General features: G+C 48.4%; 2 protein-coding genes and 1 long non-coding RNA gene across 3 annotated transcripts in view; 1 reads left to right on the forward strand and 2 right to left on the reverse strand.

Annotated features, from left to right (window-relative positions):
- LOC308465224 overlaps positions 1-25,331 on the reverse strand; it is a 192,006-nt gene that overhangs the window by 99,212 nt on the left and 67,463 nt on the right. The gene's annotated exons all lie outside the window — the stretch shown is intronic.
- On the forward strand, positions 1,802-14,558 carry LOC308464966 (adenylosuccinate synthetase isozyme 2-like). Its single transcript, XM_080984712.1, has 13 exons — positions 1,802-2,049; positions 3,143-3,245; positions 4,018-4,086; positions 4,321-4,371; positions 4,459-4,525; positions 7,168-7,275; positions 7,589-7,670; positions 8,465-8,591; positions 9,626-9,780; positions 9,898-10,022; positions 10,955-11,052; positions 12,495-12,644; positions 13,176-14,558. Exons 1-13 carry the CDS (start codon positions 1,819-1,821, stop codon positions 13,226-13,228), a joined length of 1,419 nt encoding a protein of 472 aa, XP_080840838.1. The 5' UTR covers positions 1,802-1,818; the 3' UTR covers positions 13,229-14,558.
- On the reverse strand, positions 15,754-24,706 carry GNG3 (G protein subunit gamma 3). The gene is made up of 3 exons (XM_080985430.1): positions 24,274-24,706; positions 18,803-18,908; positions 15,754-16,579 (listed from the first exon to the last, which is right to left on the reverse strand). Exons 2-3 carry the CDS (start codon positions 18,899-18,901, stop codon positions 16,451-16,453), a joined length of 228 nt encoding a protein of 75 aa, XP_080841556.1. The 5' UTR covers positions 18,902-18,908; positions 24,274-24,706; the 3' UTR covers positions 15,754-16,450.

Genomic DNA, 25,331 nt, shown 5'->3' on the forward strand with positions numbered 1-25,331 from the left:
GAAAGTGTGAAAGGCTGTTTCACATATCTTTTTGTGGGTGCTGCAAAATAAGCCATTTGCATCCATTGGTGAAGATAGGATTTCAAAACAGCGGTTTTACACCCCAGCCCTTTGTTTAAACGAATTGAAATAGTATTTAGTGGAGCAGTTTATCAGCACAGACTGCAGTGAGGAGAGAAGCAATGTATAATATTTAGGCTCACATAATGGGGAGGGGGGTTTGCCAGGTTGCATTAACACCAGATACTGCTCTGCCCTTTGTGTGTTATGTCTGAGTTTCATAATCTTTTAATAAAAGTGCTTTGTCATTTTAAAGGTGGTAACAGTATGGGATAAGGAATCTGCATGTGCTCAACACCTGTTATAGACTACAGTTCTGCTTTCACTTTACAGAGGGTGAAAGGTGACTTGCACATGTTTCGACCAGCTGGCATTCAGATCTAGTTGTTTTTTAAAAGATGGTTTCCTGTGCAAACACACACACACACACACACACACAAATACTTTATCTATGGGCTCTCAATTTTCTAAATACTTCCCCCTTCAAAGCTGTTTGGACCCTGTATCTGCAAAAAGATTTTTTTTGTTCCAAGGAGCAACAGTTGAAGAGCTAGTTGATGACTAGCAACTCTTGGACCTTTGGCCTCATCTAAAGGGCAATTTTGTATTACATGCTTATCTTTCTTTCTCTAGGGCCATGACCCCTAACCACCCCATCCTGTCTACCTTTACAACAACCCTTTGAGGTAGAGCTGAGAGATGTACAAGACTCATCTAGTTCGCTTCCTTGCAGAGGGGATCTGAACATTTTTGGGGCCGGAATAACCTTTACCAGGAGGTTCAGGCCCAATTAAGCCTGTGGTAAACTTCTTTCTTCCCTATTTTTTTTTTAAACTTCCCATGCCAGCCTTGAAAAAATGCAAAGGACAGCAGGCACCACATTCAAAATAGGTTGTCATTTCAAGAAACATTTAACAAACCAATGCTATGGAAGTTAATAATGCAGCAGCAAGGTACACAATAAATGCGATTAAATAGCAATTAAATTAGAGTGAAGTGGCTTTCAAGCTCGCCTGAGGCAAAAGTTCTGTGGAAGTGGAAAGCTGCCATTGCCTGTCTGAAAATTAGCCTCGAGCTCTTGTCGAGTCTTAAATCCTAACGCCGCCATATCGGATGCTGGCGCTGAGCTTGACTTAAGAAGGCCTCCTGTTGCTTTGACGGGCTCTTCAGTGATGTTCTTGAGAAGCGGGAGTGGCCGCCATCGTGGGTGCTGGCGCTGAGGTTGCCCCGGACGCCGCCATCTTAGCTCGCGGGAATTTTGGCTAGGAGACCTGCAGAAGAGAATTTTCATAAATGGTTTTAAACTGTATTTAATGTTTTGCTTTCATTGTAACCCGCTCTGGAACCTTAGGGTGAGGGGAGGAGGCTTATGATTAATCAATCAATAATAGTTTTATTATTACTTTCAGTTATATTTTATAATACAAGGACGAGGAGAATAAAAAAAAACTAGGAAGCGCCATCTTGTTACTTTAGACTCCAACTCCCATAATCCCTGACCGCTGGCCCTCTTGGCTGGGGCTGATGGGAGTCGCAGTCCTAACGGCTCACAGGCTCTCCCCCCCCTCTATTTTTCCCTTCTTTTCGTATCTCTATGGGCTCATTTTCATTATAGCGGAGCGGGGCCATGGTGGGTCGTTACGCCTTCCTCCGCCATGTTGGGTGCTGGCGCTGAGGCCACCTAGGGCGGCGCCATGTTAGGATTGGCTTCCGTCTCCTCTCCTTTTGCCGCTACTTCTGCTGCTGCTGCTTCTGCACATGGCGGGGACCGAGAGCGCGGCGACCCCTGGGAGCTTGCTGAATGGAGGCGGAGGTGGGGACGGGCCAGAGGAGAAGCGGCCCCGGCTTGGGGCGGCCCCAGCTCCCTCCGGGTCCGGGCCCCAGGGGAACCGCGTGACGGTGGTGCTGGGGGCGCAGTGGGGGGACGAGGGGAAAGGCAAGGTGGTCGACCTCCTCAGCCTCGACGCGGACCTCGTCTGCAGGTGCCAGGTGAGACACGAGAAGAGAGCCTGCGAGGGCAATGGGGGTGGGGGGTGTTGGGGGTCTTGCTTAGGACAGGGGTGGCAAGCCTGGGGCTCTCCAGGTGTTGTTGGACTCCAACTCCCATCAGCCCCAGCCAGCAACGCCAGCGGTTGGGGATGACGGGAGCTGGAGTCCAGCAACACCTGGAGGGACGCAGCCTTCCCTCCACGACCCCGGTTTAGGATCCTAAAGTTGGATGGAGGGTCCTCAGAAGTGATCTGGGGCAGATCCACACACTATACATTTAAAGCACACACCCAAGAAAAATCCTGGGGACTGTTTTTGTTTAAGGGTGCTGGGGATTGTAGCTCTTTGAGGGGTAAACTAGGATTCGTTTTATGAGCTTAAAACGATCTGCCTGAAGCATTCCTGATAGGTGGACACCCGGTTTCTGCCATGAAGGATAGACCACCACTTTCCAAGGCTTTGTAATGTCAGGAAGTTCTCCCTAAAGTTTAGTTCAAATGTCCTTTCTTGTAATTTGAACCTGGTCTCACTCCAGGGGTGGGGAACCTTTGGCCCTCCAGATGCTGTTAACAAACAGGACCCATTACTGTTGGCTGTGCTGAATGGGGCTGATGGGAGCTGTGGTTCAGCAACATCTGGAGAGCCAAAGGTTGTCTGCCTTATCCTAGAGCAGGGACACTGGACTCTTTCCTATCAGACCCAGCCAACATAATCAGTTGTCACAGGTTCTGGAGCTGTAGTCCAGCAGTACATGTAGAGCCGCAGGTTTCTCATCCCTAACTTTGGAGCAGTAGAAAATCAGTTTGGTCCATCTATGTTGTGATAGCCCTTCAAAACCCTGAAATATTTCTATTTCATTTTGCTACCAAAATAAACAAATCTCCCTCCTATAACAACATAACCCAGTTCTGTTCTGTTGCGGTTTGTGTGTGTGTTTCTGTAAGCATTTATAGATCACTTTTCAAAAAACATACTCTTCAAAAGTGGATTGTTTAGTTGCCTCCCAATTAACCATACCCTATAGGCTGTTAACAAATTTAAAACATCGCCAATTAAGTTTTGCTGTTTTGTGTAACAATGTGTGTCTCTGCAGGGTGGCAACAATGCAGGCCATACTGTTGTGGTGGATTCGGTTGAATACGATTTCCACCTTTTGCCCAGTGGGGTTATCAATCACAATGCCACGTCGTTCATTGGTAAGGATTCTTGTGTGCTTGCCACGATTGTGACAGGCAGCCAAATCAGGGGCAGTGAGGGGGCAGATTTGGGGATGTGTGTTCAAATCCCTGCTGTGACCAAATGGGTGGCTTCTGACCCTGCATAGACTCTTTCCCTTCCCCGCAATGGATATTCTTCTTCTGCAGTTCTCCTGTTTCTCTTTGTGTCCCTAGACAGGGATTTCCCCCCAGAACCCAACCCTTCTTTCCACTTGAGTGCTTGGGGTTCAGATTATGTGTATTTAAAAGTTGCTGGACACCACTCAGCATGGGAGACTGAACCAGCATAAAGTATAGCCCTATCTGGGAGAGAGATGGGAAGGGGGTGGCTCTGTTGTTCTTTGTGGGACACTGTATTGCTCTAGATCAATTTGGGTTCCCAAACTGTGGTCTGCAAGCTTCATTCAGGTAGCCGGTGGCATTTGTGTGTATTTGTGGCTGAAGAAAGGAGACGGCACATCTATCACGTTAGATACTCATATTGGGGGGAATTCAAAATAGCGCTAAGGAGATCACTCTGTCAGTGCTATGTTTTTATCTTCAGGAGAACATTTTGTTTTCCTGTCCATTGTGCTTTTTTTAAGTGTGTATTTTACATTTGACCTGGGCCTGAAATGTTTAATTTGGGTCTTTTGTAATGCTTTATTTGTCGGTATAATTTCGGTTGTAAAACTGCCTTGAGATTTTCAAATGAATCGAGAGGCATATGAACCATTTAAGTAAATAAATGAGAGGTTGTCTTCCCTTTCAGGGAACGGTGTTGTCATCCACTTGCCAGGACTCTTTGAGGAAGCTGAGAAGAATCTTAAGAAAGGGTCAGGTGAGTGACACCCCCCACACAACAACGTGAGATTCTCCACGCCTGATCTAAAGAAGGGAAATGAAAAGGAAAAAGTGTGTGTGCATCGTGCTGCATGGCTAGGGTACAGCCCACACCTTTGTCCCTTTTATATGTGGCTTTCCATTGTGGACTAATGGAAAGTCCACTAATAGAAAGCCCTGTTGAGCTAAGAGATGGAAATGTTTAAAAGCCACAAGTGTTCTGTTTCCACAGGGCTAGAAGGCTGGGAGTCTCGGACGGTGATTTCTGACCGTGCTCATCTGGGTGAGTGTCCTGGGAGGAATTTGGTGGTGGGAGTGAAATAACAGTTAGAAAGAGACCGACATATTTGTCATCTTGCGTCTTCCTCAGTGTTCAACTTCCACCAGGCTGTGGATGGAATCCAGGAACAGCAAAGGCAGCTGCAGGGTGGCAAGAAGTAAGTGGGGTGCTGGGGGTGTGGCTCAGTGGCGTAGCATCGGTTGCTGGGGCCCAGGGTAGGCATGGGCATGCATGTTGGGCAAGGGGTGCACAGTCTTTTTCTGTCTCTGTGGGCGCTCTGTCCTTTAGGGCAGGACTGCAGATCCTTTGGCCTCCAACTTCCATCAACACTAGGCAACACAGCTCATAGTCAGGGATAATGGGAGTTGTAGTCCCATAAGCCTAAGGCATCAATGCCAATAGCCAGGGCTGATGGGAGTTGGAGTCCAGCAACATCTGCAGAACCACAGGTCCCCCATCCTTGCTTTAAATAAACAGTGACCCTTTGCCACACTGGTATTTGGTAATAGTGCTGTTGCAAAGGTCTCTTGTTATCGCATATGCATTTGAGCTTTACCACAGATCTAGCATGGGCTTGAGACTTAACCCTATTTATTTATTTAAAGCAGCGTTACCCTGCTTTTCAGCTAAAAGGGCCCCCAGAGTAGTTTTACAGATCCAATTGAAAAAAGACAGTCCCTGCTCTCATCTTGCAATCTAAAAGACAAAACATGAAAGGAAAAGAGCTTGGGAGGAAGGAAAGCAAACTCAATACATTATTTCTTAGTTACGGAGTTCTTATAATGACCAGCTGGAAAGGAAAGATTTCAAGACAGGTAGAGTCAAAAGTCGCTGGTCTTTCAGAGCAGAGGCCCTGAAGTCCCATCTCTCATCCTCTCCTGTAGCTTGATGTTAGTGGAGGCTTGTCCATTAAGGCATATGGGGTGCTGCCCCACCGACCTGTCTGCCCCCAGCCAACCCTCTGTTCTTACCTAAAACCAGCCCGGGGGGCAGGACCACCTATCAGGTTCCTCCTCCTCCTGAGTCTCCACATTGCCCCTTGTAAAACTCAGGAGGGAGGAAGAGAAAGATGGGGGACAAAACTAGAATTAGCTGGTGCTGCCTTTTGCTAGCTCTGGCTCCACCTGTCATCGGTTGTGGTTCCAGTCACTGTTTAGCCTCCCTGCCTTCCGCACATTAAATGTGTGATGTGTATGTGACAAAAACTGTTCATGAGCCCCCCTAAAAGGCTGTCTTAGGGGGGAAAAGGCAAGGAGTAGCTGCAAAATCTGAAGGAGGGACACACTCAAAACAGGAAATCCCTTTTACTCTCAAAGAAAATAGGAAAAAGGCCAGTTGAGCTCTAAAGCAAATATTTACCAGCAAAACTGAAGCTATATAAAAGTAAAATTAAGCACAGGAGGTGCAGATGTGAGCTGTAACAACTGAGGTGCCATCTCATTTTTATCCATCTACGTCTCCCCATTTTCCTGATTCAATCTTTTCACTTGTCACCTTCTCTTTGCTCACTGAGATTCATCTTTGTACTGACAAATGACAAGCCTGGTGGTAGAAACCTGCAGGAATAGTTTTCCGTTGTTTTGGGGACTGAGGTATTCTTGAGCATCGTGAAGGTCATTCAGACCTTCTGTGCCCAAGGAGAAACAGATCATGTATTCTTCCCAGTGGTACGTGATCTCAGCTCAACTAAGGCCTAGTCAGCATTTCTTCTTCCCCCATTCCGGAGCCTACACAGTCATAGACATTTCTTCCCTCAGAACAAGGCATCCCAGGCCTGTTTAAACCTTGAACCAGAGTTCCTTGACCAAAGTTTGCTTCCATTTTGCTCCATAGAAATCTGCTGCTCCCTCATCTTCAATACACAGCTCTCTCCCAACCCCAGATAAGCTGAGCCAACTGTTATAAAATGCAAACATACACACAGGAACATGGGGAACTGTCTCTAGCTGAGAATTGCCTTCACTGACACTGGGAGCAACTGTCCAGGATTTCAGGCAGATGCTTTGCCGCTGAGCTATAGTCCTCCCCAATGTTTGCACATGGAATGCCATGTTCTCCCGTACAAAACCCACACTCTTCATCGGAGGTCGCCCACTTGTGTCCTCCAGTACCTCTTGTGGCATCCACAAAATGTCTCTAAAATCCACAACATTCGAGAGACATTTTGCCCTTACTGCTCAGTTCCTGTTTGTAGTCGCTCAGTCTCCCCTACATAGAACATCTCCTACCCTTAAACATCCCCACATTTCATTGTATGCCATTCTGAATAAAGGAGAGGTGCAAAGAGCTTCTGTCTTTGTATGAGTGTGGCTATTGTAGCTGCATTTTTCCTATGAATGGGAGGCGTGCCTACACAGGTTTGCTGCCCTGTTCCTTTTTTGGCCACACCCCACAGCAGCCATTTTGCGTGATGCCACACTTCCACGGCAGCCATTTTGTGTTACGCCACATGCCCACAGCAGCCATTTTGTGTTATGTCAAACCCTGTGGCAGCTATTTTACATTATGCCACATTTTGTGACTGGCACCAATGGCACTCTCTCAAAATCCCAAATGCGCCCACTGGCCCAGAAAGGTTGGCGACTCCTGCAGTCTTCAGGCACAGCCAGGGATGCCGCACACAAAGCCCCCATCAGCACAAAGATAAACAATGATGTTGAGAAACAAATTGGCTCCTAATGTATATTTACAAAATCAAAGTTAGAACTGGTCACGATGGGGGGGGGCGGTTCATTCTTGCGGCTTATACTGGTTGCTCCTGTGAAAAGTATTGTGCCCCTCTGGTTACTTTTTTTTCAGCCTTGGCACCACCAAGAAAGGGATTGGTCCAGCCTACTCCTCCAAGGCCTCCCGAACTGGCCTGCGCATCTGTGACCTCCTGGCGGATTTTAACGAGTTTTCCAAGAAGTGAGTTGATGGGTGGAAAAGATTATTTTTAGGCATCATTGTAAATTACCGGTGAGGATTGCTTAACTGCGTCGTAAATCCGCTGAGAAGTTTTCATTTGTCTATTGTCTTTAAGTTGTTCTAAGTTGTTTTTCATATTGTTTTCAATCATAAAATAATGGCAAGGCGGTGTACGGCCTACAGCATGTTGTTTTTGGTGTTATAAGCCGCCTCGAGCATGGTTTAATGTTGGAAAGGTAGCTTGCAAATAAATGACAATGGCGATCGGTGGGGAGTGCAACTGACTCAGCAGCAATCTCTCTCCCTCTCTTAGATTCAGGGTCCTGGCCCAGCAATACAAAACAACATACCCAGCTCTCAACATTGACACGGAGGCTGAGCTGCAGCAATTGAAGGTGATTATTGGGGTGGGGGTAGGTCCGTGACTACTGGGAAAGCCTGCCTGCAGTGATTCATGATTATTGCATTGGGCTCTACGTGGAGCTACCCTTAAACCTGGTCCAAAAGCTCCATCTCATGCAAAATATTGCAGCTAGACTGACAGCGTATTGACTCAGTTGCTTAAAAGCTTGCCCTGGCTGCCTGTGTGTTACTGAGCCAGGTTAACCTACAAGGTGCTTAGTAGCTTGGGTCTAAGATATCTTAAGGACCACCTGACCCCTTATATCCTGACCTGATGACTGAGGTCTCTGGGGTTGTCTCTGCTGGTGCACCCCCTGTGGCTTACAGGCACTGCTTGTAACTACTAGAAGCCGTGCCATCAATGCAATGGGCCCAAACCTGTGGAACTCCCTCCCTATAGAGATTAGGCAGGCACCATCCTTGCTGAGTGTTGCGTGCATGACTCAGACTTTGTTAGACTTAGACCAGGGGTCAGCAAACTTTTTCAGCAGGGGGCCGGTCCACTCTCCCTCAGACCTTGTAGGCAGCAGGAGTATATTTTGGGGGGGGGGGGGGAAATATGAACAAATTCCTATGCCCCACAAATAACCCAGAGGTGCATTTTAAATAAAAGGACATATTCTATTCCTGTAAAAACACGCTGATTCCCGGACTGTCTGCGGGCTGGATTTAGAAGGTGATTGGGCCGGATCCGGCCCCTGGGCCTTAGTTTGCCTACCCATGACTTAAACTTTCTTGGACTGAGCCCAAAACTGCAACTCATTTTTTAAAAATCAAAACCCGACAGATTTATGCCGAGAGAATCCGCCCACTGGTGAAGGACGGTGTTTATTTCATGTACAAAGCCCTGCATGGCCCACCCAAGAAGATCTTGGTCGAAGGAGCAAACGCTGCACTCTTAGACATCGATTTTGGTAAGCATCCTCATTTTAACACTTGGAATGCAGGAGACCCTTTATTCCCTCACAGCGGTGGCATAGCCTGCGGGGGCGGGAAGGATGGCACCAGGGCGGTTGCCGCAGGTGCAAAATTGTTAGGGGGTGCAAAATTTCAGCACCTCTCCAGACAATGAAATGACTCTTCTTTTCTTATCTCTGCAGCTGTTGGTGATACAAACGCTGTTAGGCAGGCATACTCCATTTCCCTCCCACCCACCGCCTTGGTGTAGCCCCGGGCACTGGCAACCCACACTATGCCAGTGCCTCGCAGAGCTATGATTCCCAGAGGTCCCCGGGAAGAGGGGTTGCTCGTTAAATTTGTGAGGAAATAGGGGCTTCCTAACAACTCTCAGCACCCTTAAAAACCACAACTCCCAGAATTATTTTGGGGGAACTTGTTGTTGTTGTTTAGTCATTTAGTCGTGTCCGACTCTTCGTGACCCCATGGACCAGAGCATGCCAGGCACTCCTATCTTCCACTGCCTCCCGTAGTTTAGTCAAACTCATACTGGTAGCTTCGAGAACACTGTCCATCCATCTCGTCCTCTGTCGTCCCCTTCTCCCTGTGCCCTCAATCTTTCCCAACATCAGGGTCTTTTCCAGGGAGTCTTCTCTTCTCATGAGGTGGCCAAAGTACTGGAGCCTCAGCTTCACGATCTGTCCTTCCAGTGAGCACTCAGGGCTGATTTCCTTAAGAATGGATAGGTTTGATCTTGCAGTCCATGGGACTCTCAAGAGTCTCCTCCAGCACCAGAATTCAAAAGCATCCATTCTTCGGCAATCAGCCTTCTTTAGGGTCCAGCTCTCACTTCCATACATCGCTACTGGGAAAACCATAGCTTTTACTATACGGACCTTTGTTGGCAAGGTGATGTCTCTTGGGGAACTATAGTGCTTTAAATGTATGTTGCAAAAGTGGCATTCATTGGGGACAATGCGCCGGTTCTGTGCACTGCTTACAGGCCGCAATTGGCTCAGCGACGTTGTGAAGATTCTCCTCTCCCCATTAGGTACCTACCCATTTGTGACATCCTCCAATTGCACCGTGGGAGGGGTCTGCACCGGCCTCGGCATCCCCCCACATTACATCGGCAAGGTGTACGGCGTGGTGAAGGCCTACACCACCCGTGTCGGAGTTGGGACCTTCCCCACTGAACAGGACAATGTGAGTCTTTCCCTGAGGGGCTGTGGGGGGCAGAACAGGAGTGAGACTTTGCAGAGGAAGGGGAGACTGGGTTACCCATGAGTGGTTTGATGACTCGGCTTTTCTGCCGTCTTCCAGGAGATCGGCGAGGAGCTGCAGTCGCGGGGGCGAGAATTTGGCGTCACCACAGGCCGGAAGCGCCGTTGCGGCTGGCTGGACCTCGTGCTGGTGAAATACGCCCACATGATCAATGGATTTAGCGCGTAAGCCTCTCTCTCTCAACACTAGAACTCGGGGACACCCAGCAAAGCTAAATGTTGGAAGTTTCAGGACAAATAAAACAAAGCTTTTCTTCATATAGGTAAAGGTAAAGGGACCCCTGACCATTAGGTCCAGTCGTGGCCGACTCTAGGGTTGCGGCGCTCATCTCGCTTTATTGGCCGAGGGAGCCGGCGTACAGCTTCTGAGTCATGTGGCCAGCATGACTAAGCCGCTTCTGGCGAACCAGAGCAGCGCACAGAAACGCCGTTTACCTTCCCGCCGGAGCAGTACCTATTGATCTACTTGCACTTTGACGTGCTTTCGAACTGCTAGGTTGGCAGGAGCAGGGACTGAAGAACAGGAGCTCACCCTGTCGCGGGGATTCAAACCAAACCGCCGATCTTCTGATCGGCAAGTCCTAGGCTCTGTGGTTTAACCCACAGCGCAACCCACGTCCCTCTTCTTCATATAGCGCATGATTAAACTATGGAACTCACTGCCTCAGGAGGCAATGATGGCTACCAGCTTGGATGGCTTTAAAACAGGATATCGCCCAGCCCTGGTTCTAGAGGAGTTTATACTTTTTGTAGTGTGTCACTGGAATCCAAAACTGAAGAAGCTCATTTTAAGATGCACGTGAGTAGCCTGTTGGACACATGTGGTCCTCTGATGCCTTCGGTATGACCGCCAGATTCTTGCCCCCACCCCACGCACCATTCGCACAGCGAGGGTCGAACGCCTAACACATCCATGTGTGCTAATGGCTATGTGTGAATGACCCAACTTCCACCCCGGTCCCCGCCCATAGCCACACAGCCCCCTGGCCTTCCACCCATATGGGGCTTTCAGTGACAAAACAGGCATTGCCTGCCCCTGTTGTGATTGGAAAGCTGTTCATAACCCTGTAACCGTTGCCCTCTGCTCTGCTCCACAGCCTAGCTGTGACCAAGCTGGACATCCTGGACACCTTTGAGGAGATCAGAGTGGGCGTGGAGTACCGGCTGAATGAGAAACGCATTCCTTACTTCCCAGGTGATGCTGTGGGCCTAGCCCAGGGGTCAGCAAACATTTTCAGCAGGGGGCCGGTCCACTCTCCCTCAGACCTTGTGGAGGACCGGACTATATTTTGAAAAAAACATATGAATGAATTCCTATGCCCCACAAATAACCCAGAGATGCATTTTAAATAAAAGGACACATTCTCCTCATGTAAAAACACGCTGATTCCCGGACCGTCTGCGGGCCGGATTGAGAAGGCGATTGGGCCGCATCTGGCCCACGGGCCTTAGGTTGCCTACCCATGGCCTAGCCTGTAGGCCAGTCAGCAATGGGAGGGAGGCTGTTTTAGCCTTCACAGTTTAGGCCTCAAACAGGGGACCTGCAGTCCTTCAGATGTAGCTGGACTCTGGCTCCCATCAGCCTCAGCCAGCATGGTCGAGGGATGATGGGAGTTGTCCCAACCACATGCAGAGGGCCACAGGCTCCCCACGGCTGGTTTAGGCCCTTACGGGTTTTGTCCTTTCGTTCAGAAGACAGGAGGAAAGTGGTGAGCAGTGTCCTGGAGTCTGCATAGAGCAGCCTTTGCCCCCCAGCTGGTGCCCTCCAGCTGTTTTGGACTACAATTCCCATCACAGGAGTGCTGGCTGGGGCTCATTGGAATTGTAATCCAAAGCAGCTAGAGAGACCCTGGTTAGGAGAGCGTGCTGTAGAGAAAAACAGGTTTCTCTGAGAGTGTGGGTTCAGAAAGACTGTCAAGGGGAGGGACTGCTTCACATAAGTCATTGTTAACTTATGGAACTCACTGCCACAAGATGACCTCTGGCTTGGGACAGCTTTTAAGGAAGAGTTAGGCAAATTAATGGAGGTAAAAGGTCTACCAAGGACTCTTATAGCTGCATGTTCAGTTTCAGAGACAGCATGCTCAGTTACTTATTTACCGTATTTATACTAGTCTATAACAGCCTAATTCTTGGAGTTGTTCAGGAATTCAAATAAACAAAAGACAAGTGCAGTTCTGAAAGGTTCAGCCTGCCATCTTCATTCAAATTGGCATCCAGTTGTATCCAAATGTAGATGAAAACTTGCTCCCTGACCCCAGGAACATCCATGCCATATTTGGTTACAGTGGGTTGTATCTACGTATGATGGGTTTCCTCATGAGTAGGACTAGCACTGACTGCAACCCAGTGCCATAAAAGGTCTCCAAGTGCATGCATGCATTCAAAACCCCACTGATTTCAACCAGATTTTGTACGATGATTCCGGAGATCAAGGAACCTTTCAGAATGGCGCTCATTTTAATTGCCGATTTCCAAATCGCACTGATTTTTTTTGTTTCTTCAAGCTTCTGAGCAACCCCTGGGTACAACGTTGCTAGTAATGAATAAGAATGCCCAGAGATGGCTTAGAGCATAACCAGAAAACCCAAATTTAACAAGAGCTTCTCTTTCCCCCACCTTCACGGACGTCCACAGCCAACCAGGAGCTCCTCAACAAAGTGGCCGTGGAATACAAGGTGTTGCCCGGCTGGCGGTGCAGCACCGAGGAGGCCCGCAGTTTTGGTGATTTGCCCCCCGAGGCCCAGGGCTACATCCGCTTCATCGAGGATTATCTGGGGGTGCCAGGTGAGTTGTGGCCCGTGCAAATGGAACTACTCCAGCACCCACACTTTGGAACGCCCTGCCCATTGATGATAGGCAAGCACCTCCTTCGCTGTGGCGTTTCCACCTTCCGAAATCTTTCTGTTTGTTGCTTAAGCAAGGCTGCCCAGACGTGTGAATTTGACGCGTATTTTACTTCTTAATGTATGGGTTCTATCCCAGGAGTAAACCCATTGAAATTAATGGATCTCAGTTAGCCATGTCTGTGAATTTCAATATATCTGAGCAGGATTAGCGTTGGCTTCAACCCTTTATTGTGGGGGGGCGGGAATGGCCAACTTGTTTTTAAACATCTGATTTCATCTGTCCTATTAATGTATGTTTTATATTTTATGTCGGCCAGTTAGAGGTTTTGAAGATTAACGTGTGTGTGTGTGTGTGTGTGTGCGCGCACACACACACACACACACACACACACACAGAGGTATATAAACCTTGTTTGGATAAATAAAGGTGTTTCTCTCTCAACCCCCCTCCCCTTCCCCTGTTTTGCAGTCAAGTGGATTGGAGTGGGGAAATCGCGCAGATCCATCATCAAGCTCTTCTGAGGATGGCAGCAGAGCGGAGCTAACGTCTTGGAAGGAGGTGGCAGCAACCACAGGCACTGCCCCTTGTCACCGCTATACTCAGTTCACGGACCAATCAGCACATGGGAAATATGGGGATCTTCCTGCCCCATAGGCCAGCCTCCCACCCCCTTCACTCAGCTAAGAGCACTCCTCACCTCCTTGCCCACTGCAGAGGCTTATAGTCTCAGCGTAATGGAGACTTGCTGCCTCTGAGATCTTTCCTTTCCTTTCCAGGCTGGTTAATGCCACACACTCCACTTTCCCCTTCTGCATCTGGTCGTTCTTCTCTTCTCTCTCATAGGGGCTGCTGCCGTTCCGCATCTTGCAGCCTCAGTACTCCTTCGTCTTCTGATGGGCAGGGACACAGTCCCCCGAAATTGTAGGGCATCCCCTCGTAGCAGAAAGCAATTCCCAGAAATGGGACAGTTAACTTCTGTTCGCTCCGAGTGTGGATTCCTGTTGCTGTCCTCTTGCACTGAAGACGGTGGCCAAATTCAAGCCACGGTTTCTCAAGCGCTGAAGAGCTGCAGCAAGCCTTGGCTGCACGCCCTCGTCTCTCCCGTCCGCTCTTCTGGCGTGGCCACACAGAGATCGGAAGCTTTTGCTTCTTTCGTTGTTTCTGATCAGCCACAGTTTAGCGTGACATCTGGACCCTAAACCCTAGCTAGGTGTTAACTCAGTTTTGTTCAGGTGAAACAACAAACTGCGGCTCATCGAAAAGCAGGGGCAAAAGTTTCCAGACTCTTCTTTGCATCCATGATGGAGGAGGATAGAGGGGAAATGCATAAGCTCGTTTCCGTCCAATAACATTGCCGTTGCCTGCTCTCTTTTCTCTTCACCTGGTTTTATGGGGAATTTCCCAAAAGATTTAGCATTTAACACCCTGCCTTCTGTGATTGGACATAACTATGCAAATCGAACCTCCCCATCTGATAGCGGCGCTTGGGGTTTGCGTTGACGTGCCGGAGCACTGCCTGTAATCTTCGGAAGCCCAGGGTTGCATTTGAGTGTTCACAGGGACTAGAATCCTGACTATTCTTTTTTATTCTTTTCAACTATAAAAGTGGAGATTCACGGGGCCAATAGACTAGATACCAAAGCGTTCTCAGCACAGACTTGCACAACCACACCTTCCCAACCCAATGAAGTATTCCTGTCTATGCGTGTGTGCATGGGAGTGTTAGAAAGCTCCCTTTGTCACAGTGTCGTCCTTGCCCCCAGCGGGGGGCTCTAATTTTCAGGGCATTGTCGTGTCTGCCAATTTTCACTGTGCACAGAAACTAGCAATAAAGAACAGTGGTTTATTTTATGAACAGTTTGAATCATGAAGGAAGCGTCAAGCCGGGACTGCTCTATTTTTTGAAGGGTTCGTGCCCCCCGACACACACACTTTTCTAGCTCAAAATGTTGCTACCTCTGGAGCATTTCCTGGCAGGAAAAGGCCGGACAAACTCAGATCTGTGGGCCATAAATGGCCCTCCGGGCCTGTCTGGCTTGTGGGACTCTTCCTCAGCCCACGCCTTTCAGCTGCCTGGCTTTGTGCTACTCTTAGGTGTTTTTGCCCAAATGGGATATGTCCATGAGCTCCGATTATGCCTTGTCTGGTTGGAGGATAGACGCAGGTTTCTATAGAAACAGCCACATTGCTCCACCCACTTTGCCTCTGGCTCCACCCACTGCTGGTATGTGTCCCCCCTGCCCCCGCAAGACAAGGCAGCCCTTAAGCTGAACAGGTTTCCCCACCCATCCTGTATGGTGAACCTAAGTTTGATGCCAGCCTCTTCTTGTGCCCTTGAAACCTTTTGGGTTCCCGACTCCCACCCACCCCCTGCCCAAAGGCCCCAGGGATGGTGGAAGTTGCAGTTCAACATCTATTGCTGGCCTCCAGACCCAGCCAGTTTGGCAGATGTTAAGGGACAGCGATGGGATTTGCGATCCAGCAATGTCTGAAGGGCACCAGTCTGGGGGACCCTTTGGGCAGCCTCAGTGTCGTCGTTTTTAACTACATTTATTCTCGAGCTCAAAGAAGACCCTGAAACCAATTGGCAGCAGGTGGGAGAGGAACACATTTCGGACTCCCCAAGTTTCCGGTGGTTCCGTTTTTCAAGTTTTCGACACACTCTTGCACACATGCCCTGGGCAAACCTGGGGCCAGAGTTTTGCAGCCCTGATAACCAAGAGTCCGTCCATACCTCCTCCTTGCATACCAGAGTTTCTTTTTGATTTTGTTGTCTCGATCCAGAGTTAGTTGGCTCTGCCTCCCATTGTCTCTGGTCGAACCTCCTGTTGGGCTCCCCTGCCTTCTACCCCATCAGCCCCGATGGACACCAGCCACCACTGGGTTCGACCCAGTACAGGGCCACTTCCTGTGCTAGCATTGGCTGCTCAGGCTGGGGGCTGACGGGAGCTAAGAGTCCAACAACAGCTGCAGGGCCCACAGGTCTCCCCCGACCCCTTAGCAGATCCCTCCCCACCTCTCCAGCTCAAAACCACTCCGGCCCAGCTTGAGTGGCTCCAGTTAATTTTATTACTTTCTGTGCTCTCTGATACAGTGTGAGTTGGGCAGGTGTGTGTGGCACAAACCGCCTCGGCCCGTGTTGGAAGAAATCAAAACCTTTCGCTCTTTTCCCCCCCTGGGTAGAATTTTTTTGCGGGGAGGGTGAAACTTTTCAGTCCCTCTAGCCATTAGGACTTGGTTGAAATAGGTGGTGGGTAGCTGGAGGGGGCAGTTTGTAGCAAAACCATCCATAGATTGGGCATACAGTAGGGGGCGGTTAATACCTCTAGGTCTCGTTTTGGGGAGAATGGTTGCCTTCTTCCTCCCACCCTGTGTTGACTGTGGAGGGTCCACTTAGAAGGAAACAGGAGGGGGCGCTGTATCCATATCACTTGCAGAGTTTGAATTGCGCTCGGTTGAAGTGTATGGAGTAGTTAGCCTTGCAATGGAAGATGTGGAGGGGGGAATTTGAAAGTGGAAACCTCCACAACTGCCCTGCCAACCCCTTCCCCAAAACAGCCAAGACTTGGGCTTGGAGGTACATGGCAGCCTTCTCCTGCACAAACCCAATTCAACACTGAGCAGTGATAAGGGTGTCCCGGGACTGGAAGATGCGAAGGATGGGGCGTGGGGAGAGAAGGAAATCTGAGCAGCCCAGATGCCCCCCTGGGCCCAAGGGGGTGAGGTGGGGAGACAGACATAGCTCAGAGGAGGGCACAGAAGAACTTTTTCTCTCGGAACGGGTTTTCGGAGGTGGGCACAGGGGTGATGAGGGGGTCCTCGCAGGCGTGGGCATCGCAGTAAGTCATCAGGTCTGCAGCAGCCTTGGAGACCTGCCAAGGGAAGGGGGAGAGTTGAAAACTCCAGCCTTCTGATGATGTCAGTTTGTAAAAGGATGCATGGCACAGAGAAGACGGATAGAGAGAAGCTTTCCTCCCTCGTAACACTAAAGGGACACGGGTGGTGCTGTGGGTTAAACCACAGAGCCTAGGGCTTGCTGGTCAGAAGATCGGCAGTTTGAATCCCCGTGACAGGGTGAGCTCCCGTTGCTTGGTCCCTGCTCCTGCCAACCTAGCAGTTCGAAAGCACGTCAAAGTGCAAGTAGATAAATAGGTACCACTCCGGAGGGAAGGTAAATGGTGTTAACGTGCGCTGCTCTGGTTCGCCAGAAGCAGCTTAGTCATGCTGGCCACATGACCCGGAAGCTGTCTGCGGACAAACACCGGCTCCCCCAGCCTATAGAGCGAGATGAGCGCCGCAACCCCAGAGTTGGCCACGACTGGACCTAATGGTCAGGGATCCCTTTACCTTTACCTAACAGTAGAAGTTTGGGACATCCAATGAAGATGAATGTTGGAAGACCCAGGACAGTTAAAAGAAGTTACTTCTTCAACAACTATGGAACCCACTCCCATAGGCGGCAGTGTGGGCCACCAACTTAGATGGCTTTAAAAGAGGATTGGACAAATGAATGGAGAGAAGGCTACAAAGGTGCCCTCCATATATTGCTAGACTACAACTCCCATCAGCCCCAGCAAGCACGGTCAGTTGCCAGGGATGATGTTTGGAGTTGGGAGTTCAGCAACATTTGGAGAGCCACAGGTTCCCCCGTCCTGATCTAGCCCAGCAGTGGCTTTCATAGGATCTTGTGCAGAGATGGCTCTTTCATCCTTTTAACTGGAGATGCCCTGCTGCGAAATCTGGTACATTCTGCATGCCAGGCATGTGTTTTACTGCTGATGTTTTCAAAAATTTATTTGCTTGTTTGGTTACCGATTGTGTTTATCTACCACTTTCCCACTGAGGAGACTTTTCTGACTGTACAGCTCAGTAAAAGCTCGTTCTCGCCACATGAGGGTGCATCTGGGCAAGCCATGTGTTGCTTGCAGTTGTGACCAGAAAGCAGCTTTGCTGCATTCCTAGCAATTCAGAACTCGGGGGGGGGGGGGGAGAGATCTGCCCAAGCTGCTGTTCACCCTCCTCAAATGGGCAGTGACTTCATGTTCTTCAAAAATTACAAGGGTGTTAAGTTGTGGGTGAACATATCAGATGACACAGCGATTCTTCAAACAGCTCTTGTTTATTCACAGGCCAGGACAGAACTGAGCTGAAGGGCTCAGTCTGCCTGCTTATATAGAGCTCCAGTACCACGTTACTGTAACAACTTTCTAAAACTATCCAATCACTGAACGTCACTTTCGATCCTTCATTTGCCTAACTATCTACAGTATCCCCCTGCTGGCCCAGGGTGAGAACTTCAGTACATAACAAAGGGGTAATTTTATTCAATGTTCCTTGAGCACACACACACGAACTTGTATGGATGCTCCGAAGCAAAGTGGTTGAGCAGCTGCTCTGCCTGCAGAAGGCGCCTGCCATACATGACAGGATGTTGGACTAGATGGGTTTGGGGCTGACGCAGGAGGTCTCTGAAGACCAGTTGCTGGAAATCGCAAGTGGGGGAAATCACTGTTGAACTTAAGTCCTGCTTGTGGGCTTTGGGGCATCTGGTTGGCCACTGCGAGAACAGGATGCGGGACCAGATAAGCATTTGGCCTGATCCAGCAGGCTTGCTCTACTGTGGCCCTTGCCACCCTTAGATTGTAAATTCCTTGGGGCAGGGACCTGTTCCCACCTCCTCTGCAAGGTTCCACATGTACTGATAGTGCTACATAAACAAACACCAGGTCCTCTCTTTTTTGCGAATTTTTAAAACTGATTTTCCAAATTTGGAATGCCAGGTCATTTCCCCCATCTAGCCCAATACTAGCAGCATCTCTCCAGGGTTTCAGACTGGGAACGTTCGCAGCCCTCCCTGGAGACGTCAAGGATATTCTTCATGCAAAGCAGATTCTCTACTACTAGAAATGAGATGGGGTGAGGAACCTGTGGCCCTTGAGTGGCTGGCACTACAAATCCCATCAGCGCCAGCCAGCATGGCCAGGGATGATGGGAGCTGGAGTCCAACAGCATCTGCAGCGCGTGCGTCACACCTGACCCCAATGGGGGGAGCAGTAATCTACTGCCCTTTTGGCCCCCTTCTTCCTATTTCCTACCTTTATCCTGCACATGCTGGCCTCAATCTTCAGTTGCTCCACCATCTTCCGGGCCTGCCCAATACTCATAGTGCTGTTTACTGGAGTTTCGCCCTTCATGAGGATTCTGCGACAGAAATCATGGAGCAAAAGATACTATAAAAACACGGTGTCACTGTGGACCCTATTTTAGGTGAGTTTTTTTATATATAAAGAAGAGGACTGGTCAAATATATGAAGGAAATGAGGACTCTCAAGGGCTATTTAGTAGCTAAATGGAACCTGCATGTTCAGAGGCACTCTGGATACCAGGTTATGGGACCAAATAACAGCAGGAGGCCATTGCCTGTATGGGCTGTGTATATACCATACATTAGAAACACATGTCTTCCCCCAAAGAATCATGGGAACTGTAGTTTACCTCTCACAGAGCTACAATTCCTAGCGTCCTTAATGAACTACAGTACAGTGGTACCTTGGGTTAAGTACTTAATTCGTTCTGGAGGTCCGTTCTTAACCTGAAGCACCACTTTAGCTAAAGGGGCCTCCTGCTGCTGCTTCGCCGCTGGAGCACAATTTCTGTTCTCATCCTGAAGCAAAGTTCTTAACCCGAGGTACTATTTCTGGGTTAGCGGAGTCTGTAACCTGAAGCGTATGTAACCTGAGGTACCACTGTACCTAGGATTCTTTTGGGGGAAGGGGAGGGGGGAAATATTATAAATGTATGGTGTGTATGCTGCCCTGCCCCTGCTTGGTAGCTTCCTGGCATCACTTGGAGAAACAGGATCCTGACCTGGATGAAATTTTGGTCCAGTCTAACCCAAAGTGCTATCTCTATCCCCCCTTCCCCACTTTTTTTGCGTCTTGATTGGTCACAACTTAATCTGGAATGAGCTGGGGCTGTAAAGCGGCCGACAATTTTTTGTCATTTTTTAAATAAAGGATTCTTTTAGCCCACCCTTCAGTGAACATTGTCAGGCCAGCCTGCAACATGCATGATAAACTGCCAGTACAAAATACAGAGTTGCGTGGAAATTAACACCTGAACAGAGCAACAGCATAAGAATGGAACACAACAGGTTGAAAACATCACACCATAAATTTAGGGGGCATTTTGAGACCCTCTCTGTTTTTGGGCAAGATTAGTTCACATTACAGCAAATCCAGGTTGTGTACTTATAGATGATTTGGGAGATCTTGGGCAATAAGCCCACTTCCAGAAAAGAACAGCCTTTTTGTGATAACGAAAGGAATGGGAAAACACACTGGAATAAGTAGAATGACACTTGCTTTGAGGCAACATCGTCTAATCTCCCCACTGATGAGTGAATGCTTGTTAAATAGCATATATCATCTCTTCTCCCTGCAAAGCAGTTTAGGAAGAAACCTCAGTAAACAGGCCGTCTGGAAGGGCCCCTACGTTACCTGCTAAAATCCTGTGCAAATAAACATTTATTTGCCTGGCAGTAGAATAACATGAAAGACCACATCTACACCGTTAATTTAAAGCACTATAATACCTCTTTAAACATCCATGGCTTTCCCAAAAGAATCATGGGAACTGTAACTTGTTGAAGGTGCTGATGGTTGTTAGGAGACTCAATTATCCTCATGGAGCTACAATTCTCAGAGTAGTGTTACAATCAATCTAGGGCTGCCATTCGTCCAGATTTTCTCATACTTTTTTTTGGCCAATTTTTAAAATTGATTTTCCAAATTTCAACCCAATCTTCACTGATTATTACAAATCAAAACCAAATTTATGAATTTTTAATTAAATGATTTCCCACTCGCCGTTGTTGATGCGACCTTAGCATCTAATATTACTGTGTTAACACTTTTACATTATCTCCAGTTACAATCCATTACCCAAAATTATCCATTAATTGTCAACTGTACTCTTAGCTGTTTCCATTCGTGTTGAAGAAGAAGAAGAAGAAGAAGAAGAAGAAGAAGAAGAAGAGTTTGGATTTGATATCCCGCTTTATCACTACCCGAAGGAGTCTCAAAGCGGCTAACATTCTCCTTTCCCTTCCTCCCCCCCAACAAACACTCTGTGAGGTGAGTGGGGCTGAGAGACTTCAGAGAAGTGTGACTGGCCCAAGGTCACCCAGCAGCTGCATGTGGAGGAGCAGGGAAGCAAACCCGGTTCACCAGATTATGAGACTACCGCTCTTAACCACTACACCACACTGGCTCAGTATCTAGAGCATTTACATACTTTTGTAAAACTTCAGGTGAGCATATAATACTGTACTTCTTTTCCTTCCATTCCTGTCCATTCTGTGCATGACAGTTCTGTATATGACGATCTTCATTGGCCTTAGCCTCTGCCATTTATATCAAACGGATTTTCCCGGACATTACCATGATTTAAAAGGCGGAATTGACGTCTGGGAGGGATTTCTGAAAGGTGGCGCTTTGTTCTGGATCTTAGGCAAGGCTTTTACCTTTGGAAATGTGGCAACCCTAACCAGTGAACTCTGAGAATTACAGTTCTAGGAAGGGAACAAGGGTGTCTCCTAACAAAATTCCGCACCCCTGAACAAATTGCAGCTCACAGATGAGGTGCCACAGCTAAGGAGGCCCACCCTTAAATTGCCACCCACCTAATTTCCAATTAGTCTTTTTATAATCCAGAGGAATTATATACTCTACAGTACACCACCTGGTTTTCCTCCTGTGAGTGCTTGTTAAATACAGGGTTGGCAGGGGAGAGTTTGAAATGCAAACACTTTGAACAATGGAACTTATTGACGTTGCTCAATCTAGCACAGTATGTCTACACTGACTGGCAGTGGCTTTCCAGGGTTTCTGGTAAGGGGCGGTCCCAGCCCGAGCTGGAGATGCTGATCAGGGAATCTGGGATTTTATGCACATGCAAAGTGGATGTTGTGCCACTGGGAGCATGATTGGGAAATCGGCAAGATCCAGTGGTGATGATGCCATGAAAGTGGTGCATCAGGTTAACCTTGATAAAGGCTGGAGCAGTGTTGCAAACTCCTGGCACTTGACCAGTCCCCGTCAAGGCTTCTTTTAAACAAGAAGCTGTTAGCTTGAACCTGGACCTGTTTTCAAGGTCAAAGCTTCAAGGGGAACTAACTGCCCTCCAGACATTTTTTTTGGACTCCAATGCCCATCAGCCCCAGCCAACATGGCCAATGGACAGGGATGATGGGAGTTGTAGTCCAGCAACATTTTGTTTCTTCCTTTATAAATCACACTTTCATATAAAATATCACCAGGCAGCATACAGACAAAAAACACACAGTATTGCAATGACAATATCAAAGGTTGGGGTGTTTCCCATCAACTTTTGACACTGTTAACCAAATGGCAGCTCCCAGGATTCTTTGGGGGGAGCTGTGTCTGCAGTGGTATAAAAGCGCTATAAATATATAGTGCGGACGGGGGTCTGAGTCAAATCGGAGGTCTGTAAAAGTGTAGTCAACCCTGGCTGGCAGCAACTTCTTAGGCCCAGACAGGGACTGTTCCCATCCCAGCTAAAGACAATGGGGACTGATGGAGTTCTAGCAATAACCTAGGCCTGGCCTGAGGAAGAGAGGTACAGCCCTCAGGCTAAGGAGTCTTGATTTAAGCCAAGATCTAAAACCAGGAATCTGGTGGTTGTATTTTTAATGGCCTGAGGACAAGAAGGGAAGCACAGGCTGTCTCTGGGAGTAATGCAACAGTACTTTCCCTCACCGATCCCAAAAATATAGGGGAGAAAATTCAGGCCTTGGGGTTTGCTTTCCTGGTGTTCAACAGCCCTGGTAGCCAACCAATGCATTTATTTTTCCTTTTCTTAAAAAGGTTTTGCAGTCTGCCAAATGAAGTGACTGCAGAGGGCATTGCAAGGGGGTTGTTGAGATAGGAAACACAAGGACCCCTGCTAGTGGTAAGGTGGATTGTAAAGCCAACAGGATGTTCTCCAGACTTTGTAGTCAGACTATAGGTCCCATCAGCCCCAGCCAGCATGGCCAGTGGACAAGGATGATGAGAGCTGTAGTCCAGTACCTTCTGGAGGGCATCACATCAGCTCATCCTGAGAGGAAATCCATTAAACCAGATATGGGAAACCTGTTGCCCTCAAGAAGTTCCTGGACTTCAACTCACATCAACTCTGAGCATTGGCCATGCTAGCTGGGGCTTATGGGAGTTGTAGTCCAAAAACAGCCAGAGTCCCAAGTCTGGGAAACACTAACCTAAGCCATCCACTCCAGGATAGCATTCCATTCAGTCACACGTGTCCTCAATTTAAGATATTTCCTTTGGGGCATCAGCCTATATGCCAAGTATACAGTAGGTGTCAAGGAGTATTGGGGACAGGTCATAGCTCAGTTGCAAGCCCCTGCTTTGCATGCAGAAGGAACCAGGTTCAGTATCCAGCATCTCCACCCATGCCTGAAATCCTGGAGTGCCGCTGCCAGTCAGTGTAGACAATACTGAAGAAGATGGACCAGTGATCTGACATGATATATGGCAGCTTCCTATGTTCCTTAATGTATTAAAATGAAGGTTCATAGCTCAAGTTGGGCCATAGCTTCAGTGCACTGCCTGAAACCCTGGAGAGCTACTGCCAGTCAGAGTAGACAGTACTGAGCCAGATGGAACAATGGTTTGACTTGGTATAAGGCGGTTTCCTATATTCCTGCAGTGAATGAAAGCTATATGAGGGTCAAATTTCCCCACATGAGTTTTTTTTTCCTTTCAAGACAAAGAAGCTCCCCCCATTATCTCACTTCCTCCCTTTACAGCCCACCTTCCATGAGAACAAATACTCACCCCATGAGCGCTACCCAATCCTTTATTATTATTTTTAAAAATTGCTGCCCCACCCTCACCTCTTTCCTTCCCTTTTCTTTTCTTATTAGATGCAAAAAAATAAAAGCGAGGGGTGGGGAGTGCAGAAAAGCTGTATCAGGCAGGGAGATGTTATGAAGCATGAACAAATGGCAGTTCCAAAGGCTGGCATCAGAATTCAAGCCCCCCCCCCACTATGATTTCACATTTGTGTTGGTTCCCGTACCCTTGGCATAGCTGTGAGGAAGGAATCTCTGCCCAGAATCCCTTTCCTCTATTTCTATCTGCTTCTCCTCCACTCCCCACCCCCAACCCAAGCAATCCAAGGAACGTAGACCATGGAAACACAAAGCTACGGCAGCTACTCACACCCTCCTTCTTTTGTCTACCCTCTTGCCACATTTTATTTATATAGAAAAGCATTTATAGACTAGCAGTTCCCACAAGGCGGTGTGCCACACAATACATACAATAAGAAAATCTATCACACTGTCAGAATAGTGCGAAATGGTCATTCAAATCCCTGGCTGGTTAGAAAAAAAAATACATTAAACATTTGCCCATCAACATTAGGTCTCTGCCCGGGAGAGGTTCCATATGCCAGACATCCAAATCTTCCCTCCCTGCATGTGAGGATCCGCCTTCCACCCCCCACCTCAAAGTTGATGGAGATTTCCCCCAATACAGACCTTTATTTTGGATCCCTGTTGGGAATGAAGAGATGGGGGTGTAAATGTGGGTGCCTGTTGTTGATTTTTCTCAGCCTTGGGTGTGTTCAGATGATCTGGCGTAGAGAGGAAGACTCTGGTCCTCTCTCCCCACCTGGACTTGAGGGTGGGGGGGTAGAGGAAAGGGCGTGGGTGTTTTCCACAAGGCACCTTTCTGCTTCCTTCCCCCCACCAAAGCGGTGACTCCACCCTGGTGTCTCCCCAGTACTCTCCTCACCTCTTCCAGGATGGACCTTAATTAAATAGAACTGGTACCTAGAGGATGCTCCAACAAGCCACTTAAGGCTGGGGCTGAACCATCTCTGTGGCAGGGGTGGTGCTGGTTGTGGAGGTAAACCCCCCCACATGGGTTTCTCTAAAAAGACGGCTGCTTTTCTGGAGTGGAAGGCTACAGCTGCTTTGGAGGAAATTTAATTAAAGAGGAGAGGCATGAGGTTGTGTGGGGAAAGCACAGCTAAGGAGTGGGGGATGCTGGCCCACACACCCCTCATGTGCGTAGTGGTACAGGCGCATGGGAGCTGCAGTACGGTGTCAGCATCTCCCTTTCATTTGGAAATCTGACATCAATGCACACTACCTACTTTTCTCCCCTCCTTCCAGGCTCTTCACCACCCCCCTTTCTAAATAGGCACAGCAGGTACACAAGCAGCTTCCACTCCCTGCAGTACCTTGAACTATGTGTGATGTGGGAGGCAGAAAGCTGAAGGAAAAAGAATGTTTTATTGTCTCCGTTTTCCACTCAGTGCCACATGACAAGCCTTCTTTGCCACTCCAAGGCCTCGCCTGCTCCTTCACATCGAGTGAAACTGCCGATTTCCATCTTCAGCTATTGGGAGGCCTAAATCCCTGCAATTTCCCCCAGTAGAAAGGGGACCTAGGCACATAACAGAAACCTATGAAGCTACACAGCAATGAGCCACATCACTGATCCCTCTAGCATGCAGCGGTATACACTCTCCAGTGTTTCGGACAGGGGTCTCTTCTCCCAGATGTTCTTGGAGACGCAGAGGATTGAATCT

Source organism: Podarcis pityusensis (assembly GCF_964106645.2).
Source record: "Podarcis pityusensis genome assembly, chromosome: 16".
Taxonomy (NCBI): domain Eukaryota; kingdom Metazoa; phylum Chordata; class Lepidosauria; order Squamata; family Lacertidae; genus Podarcis; species Podarcis pityusensis.

Coding starts and splice junctions, on each gene's coding strand:
- LOC308464966 (XM_080984712.1), top strand. CDS start 1,819: ATGGCGGGGACCGAGAGCGCGGCGACCCCTGGGAGCTTGCTGAATGGA. Junction 7,276..7,588: donor TTTAACGAGTTTTCCAAGAA/GTGAGTTGATGG, acceptor TCCCTCTCTTAG/ATTCAGGGTCCTGGCCCAGC. Junction 8,592..9,625: donor ACTCTTAGACATCGATTTTG/GTAAGCATCCTC, acceptor TCTCCCCATTAG/GTACCTACCCATTTGTGACA.
- GNG3 (XM_080985430.1), bottom strand. CDS start 18,901: ATGAAGGGCGAAACTCCAGTAAACAGCACTATGAGTATTGGGCAGGCC. Junction 16,580..18,802: donor CCAGCATGTGCAGGATAAAG/GTAGGAAATAGG, acceptor TTCCCTTGGCAG/GTCTCCAAGGCTGCTGCAGA.